Consider the following 5,587-nt stretch of genomic DNA (forward strand, 5'->3'; position numbering starts at 1 on the left):
TGAAATATCGCGATATTTCAGTGTATCGATATTTTCTTACACCCTTAATGTGTCAGGTAAAAGTCTGTCCTTCAAACAAGACATCAGCAGAAAAATAACTCAGCCTTACTCTGGACCAAGCTGCCTTCTAAAGAATCCATGCTAACTGTGCGCGCACGCCAACGTCTGCGCACGCTAACTGTGCGCGCACGCCAACGTCTGCGCACGCTAACTGTGCGCGCACGCCAACGTCTGCACACGCTAACTGTGCGCGCACGCCAACGTCTGCGCACGCCAACGTCTGCGCGCACGCCAACGTCTGCGCGCACACCAACGTCCGCGCACACCAACGTCCGCGCACACCAACGTCCGCGCACACCAACGTCCGCGCACACCAACGTCCGCGCACACCAACGTCTGCTGAGCTTCCAGCAGCCACGTCTCTCCGGTGAGGACAGACACCACAGCCGGTGACCTGCCTCAGATTGTTGTGACATGTGGCACAGGAGAAGTGCACCACTATCAGCTGCAGCACTTAACAGAAGGACACAACAGATCAGCCTCTTCACCTCTGCCTGGAGGCGTCCATCAGTCTGTGTGACGGCAGCACGCTGCTGATCCACAGGAACGTGCAGCTCAGGTGGTAAAACTCAGAGCAGCCTGGCTGCTTCCACACCTTCAGAGTGTGGAATCACACGTCTACATGTGATGTGTGTCTGCTGACAGCAGCTGCAGGAACCCTGACATGATGTAAATACATCAAGTCCACATGTATTATTACATATCTTACTCACATTTAAGAGTTTATTCAGAAACATTGAGACTGAGGAACTCCTGAAACCTTCAAAAACATCCTCAAAATCCAAAATAAAGGTTTTTCTTTAAAAGAAAAACTCCAGAGATTAAATCTTAAATCCATTTTATTGATGTGTTGGATGTGAGTCTAAACAAAAGACAAAAACAAGTAACAGCTCTGATGCACAGATAAACACCACAAATCAAACATTTAGACACAAACTAAAGAGTTTTTTTTAAAGAACGCCCATCCTCTTTACCTGTTGAGGTCAGTGAAAGCTGCAGTTTTACTAAAGCACTGATTCCAGGTCCTGTCAGCACCAAACTGTAGCTCAACATCTGCAAACCTCACAGCTGGAGCCACCTCTCAGCTCCAGGAAATATTCTGCTAACAGACAAACAGGCTCGACGCCATGTTGCGGCAGCCATCTTGGATCAGACTGACAGCCGAATGTTAGCGTCAGAGCTGCATTAAATACAGAGCTGTGGCTAAAACGGATTCATGATGCTGCTTCTCGTTACAATCATTCAGGATTTATATTAAAATAATAAAACATGAGAGTCAACCACTCTACTCTTGGGATCTTTTTAAAACCAGAGTTTATAAATCAAATCATTTTTAACAGTCTTGTATAAAGTACCTCAAAGTGATACTTGAGTAAAAGTACAAGTATCTTTTCATAAAATTACTTTGGTCAAAGTTAAAGTCTCCTCTAAGAATATTACTTGAGTAAAAGTCTGATTTATTTTGTACTTAAATATCAAAAGTAAATTTCTGACATAAAATGTTCTTAAGTAATAAAAGTACTGAGTAAAAAATGGTTAGATTTTCTAAAATACAGTTATTGGGAGGTGACCTCTTCAAAAATATTTTTTTCTAAAAAGGTGCACAGCTTTGATTAATTGTATATAAACTATACAGCATCAGAATGGTTTGTATTTATACTTTTCATCCAACCACAATTAAATCACTCTCCAGGAGACACAATTATTCAAGATTATTCATTTGTTAACAACAACAAGCCGAAATAAAACAACTTTCTACTTTTTACCTTTTTAAAAATGTTAGTAAGTACAGATAATTGTGTAAAAATGTAAGTAAAAAGTAGGCTGAAAAATTACTCAAGTACAGATACCCAACATTTCTTCTTAAGTACAGTAACAAAGTATTTGTACTTAGTTACAAGTCTTGATTTTTAATCTTATTGTTCCCCAAAAACAAACCATGAAATGAGGATTCACACCAAGATTTAACCCTTTCACTGATTCAACGACAAACACACAAACAAAACAAAACAAACACACAAACAAACAAAACAAACATGTGATAAAATCTGTATGAAACAGAAACAAAAACTTATAAACTTTAAATTAATCCGTTTATAAATTAATCCGTTTATAATAAGAACTGTGAAAAGCTGCACGAGGAGTGAAAACCAGATTTAAAAACTTTCCTAACCTTTCTTCTCTTTAATGTGTCTAATTCAGCAGCTATCACTCATCTGCAGTCACACCAGCTTCAAGAGCCCTGAAAGGGCCACCAGGGGCCACCTGCCCCCTCAGCAGGAGCAGGAGGAGGAGGTGAGGAGCAGGAGGTGTCAAAACCAGGCAGAACCACAGCCTGCAGGCATCCTTCACTTCAGCTGAACACATCATTCAAGCTCATGGGATAACGTCACAATTCATCATTTTTACACACAATTCATTGAAGCAGGACCCACACACGCACGCACACACACACACACACACGCACACACACACACACACACACACACACACACACACACACACACACACACACCTGCGACAGCTCGTCTGTTTCAGCCTGATTTGCATAAAACAGAAACTTTAAACACTTGACTTCCAGTCATCTTCAGCTGTGATCCTCCTCCTCCTCCTCCTCCTCCCAACATGGCCGCCACAGAAACAAGCGTTCCCTGCAGCTTTACATTTGTAGGGATGTAAGAAAATATTGATGCACTGAAATATGGAGATATTTCCTGATGTGATATTTCATATTGAAGGAATTAATGAAGAAATGTGAAAAACAAAAGTTGCTCTAATTCACTGAGTTTAATCTGATTTAATCATGCTGTGTTCTTTATACTGAGCTTTTTAAAATGAATATTTTACAGAAAATAAGGTAATCCAGCACTGAAATATATCATGATTTCATCAAGATCTGTATCAAATACAACCCTAGATATCTGTCAACAACAACAACAACAAACACTCCAAACAAACTGAAATATTTAAACTGGGACATTACTCGTTAAAATCAACAGACTTTAGTAAAACTCAAATATCTCTACAACAAACACACAAAGAGCCAGAGACAAACAACACAACAACACAACAACAACTCCGTATTTAATAAAGTTGATTTGATTCAGTTTCACACATTTTGTCACAAATCTGGAACATTTCCTTCTGACTTTAAGCTCCAAGTGAAACAGGAAGTGACATCAAACAGGAACTCTTTAAAAGGTTATTTATTGAAACAATATTGTTGAACTATGACATCATCATCTAAAGAAACCTGGATATTCCCTCCTGACATCACTTCCTGTTACTTCAACAACAGCTCCTCTCAGCAGGATGTTCCCTTTCCAGACAAACAGAGATATTTTTAAAGGAGCACATCACATTTTAATGGTTCTGATTCCAGATGTCAGCCCAAACAAACATCTGGAAACCTTTAAAAYTAACAAGTTAAACTGTGTGGTAGTATCTGAGGGTGGCTCACATCACAGTCACTGACAGTCAAACTGTCTCTTCTCCTCAGAAGATGATCTCAGATCAGTTTTATAAAATAATAACTTGTGTTTGTGGATGTTCTGCAGCGTTTAGAACCATCACGGACCCACAGGTGGAACACCTGAGCTCTGCACTCACCGGCCAGGCGAACTGGAAGGGGATGGCCATCTTGCCGGCCTCGTCCACTTTGTTCCCGTTGTTGTTGAAAGACAGCGAGTTTCCACCGAGGACCTGGGTGGACCCGGCTCCGAAGGTGCAGGGACCTCTGGTGGTCACCTCCATCTGGTACTCCTTCAGACACGCCCGCAGGAAGGTGTCGCACTCGTCCAGGGAGCAGCGCCGGTCCGGGGAGCGGGCGCCGTCACAACACTCCCCGTCCGCCCGCTCCCCGTTCAGGTTCTCCACAGAGATCAGCTGCAGCTCGAAGTAACCGGTCGACTGGGACACCTGGAGGACACGTGTCCAACAAACACACAAACACACACACACACACACAAACACACACACAAACACACACACACACACAAACACACAAACACAGGTCAGTTAAAGCTGACCACACTGATGAATTCAGTGCAAAATTAGGCCAAGTGGGAAGTTTTCATAGAAATGAAAGTAATTCAAGGTCTTACTGCAGCTGTGGGGGGCGTGGCAGTGCCTCGGACCACCCATCAAACATTTATTTTATTCTAGGCTTCTAATTAAATATTCTGGTGTCAGTTTCTAATGTCCAGTTCTACACAAAGTTAAGTAGAGCGATGCTCCAAAGCCCACAGAGACTAGGATGGGACAGAAACAGACTTTACTGTCCTGCTGAGGGGAAGTTCAGGTGTCACTGCAGCATCAACACACTGGTTACTTTACAAACTACACATAGTACACAACAAAATACACAACAAATTTAACACTGACCGGCCATGATACAACTACTAACTAGAGAACTTGCATTTCCGGTGAAAATGCTCGTGTGAAAGCCTCTTGCTGATTCCTTTAGCTTAAAAACAGCTAAGAAACTAACTGATGATGTCACTGATAACATCATCAAATTCTAAAATTAAAACTCCTAAAAACTATAAATATTTAAGATTCTAAAAATAATAACCGGAACGTCCTGAAGGACCTGAATATTTTCTTATACGAATGGTTTAAGTCGCACAAAACTGTGGAAGGAGAAGCCGTCCAAAAACGTGCCCAATTCAAAGTCAACGGGAAAAAAACTGTGTAAAAACTGTCAAATAAAAAAGTATAAAGATTAAAGAWACWACGAGTCACTGCTGGGATGACYAGAGAGAGCTGAACATCTTCATACATGAACTGTASAAACAGCACAATAATTGTGAGATAGGGTCCAAAAAACGTACAGAATAGTGATYGTAACAATAATAATACAGAGAAACATGAAAACAATGCATTCACACTGATAATAAAAATATAATATAAAGAAGTGTGCAAGAATAGAAAAAGAGACAGACTGTCAGAATGAGACATTAGGAGTCAGAAAGTGTCTGTTTCTCAGACTATTAACTGAAATTATCACGATGTAGACAAGAAACAGACGTGMAATTACAAAATGTGAAATACAAACACTTCTAATGAATGGAATTTATTCATATTTTCATGCAACACGGTGTGCTCTTAATGCAGAGTTTCTGCTTAAATGAGCCTTTCTGAGAAAATTTAAATTATTTAATAAACAATTCATCACCTACAGTATTAAATACAACCCATCGATGCACAGATGAAAGTCATAATGAGCAGAGTGGAAACCAAGCCTTGATGATGTCACACAGTCCAGGACCGTCTGAGACAAACATCCACCCAGTCAGGACCAGTAGTCTTTACTGGGACCACAGACCACTCGTTATATGGTGTGACTCCAGTTTGGGTTGGGGCTTAGGTTTAAGTCAGGTTTAAGTCAGGTTTAAGGTTATAAAGTGTTAAACTAACCCTGTTTCTCTGCTCCAACACACCTGATATGAAGCAATAAATCATTATCAGGTTTCTGCAGTACGGAGGACCAACACTGACAGAATTAAAAATAAACGCAGGATTAGAT

The 5,587-nt window shown here is 40.8% G+C and overlaps 1 protein-coding gene across 1 annotated transcript in view; it reads right to left on the reverse strand.

Annotated features, from left to right (window-relative positions):
* jag2b (jagged canonical Notch ligand 2b) overlaps positions 1-5,587 on the reverse strand; it is a gene marked incomplete at its 5' end in the record, with an annotated part of 57,882 nt that overhangs the window by 50,360 nt on the left and 1,935 nt on the right. The window contains 1 exon segment of the mRNA XM_014015400.1: positions 3,670-3,978. Within this exon segment, the coding sequence (XP_013870854.1) occupies positions 3,670-3,978 (309 nt within the window).

The sequence above is a fragment of the Austrofundulus limnaeus genome, unplaced genomic scaffold (assembly GCF_001266775.1).
Source record: "Austrofundulus limnaeus strain Quisiro unplaced genomic scaffold, Austrofundulus_limnaeus-1.0 Scaffold129, whole genome shotgun sequence".
NCBI lineage: Eukaryota > Metazoa > Chordata > Actinopteri > Cyprinodontiformes > Rivulidae > Austrofundulus > Austrofundulus limnaeus.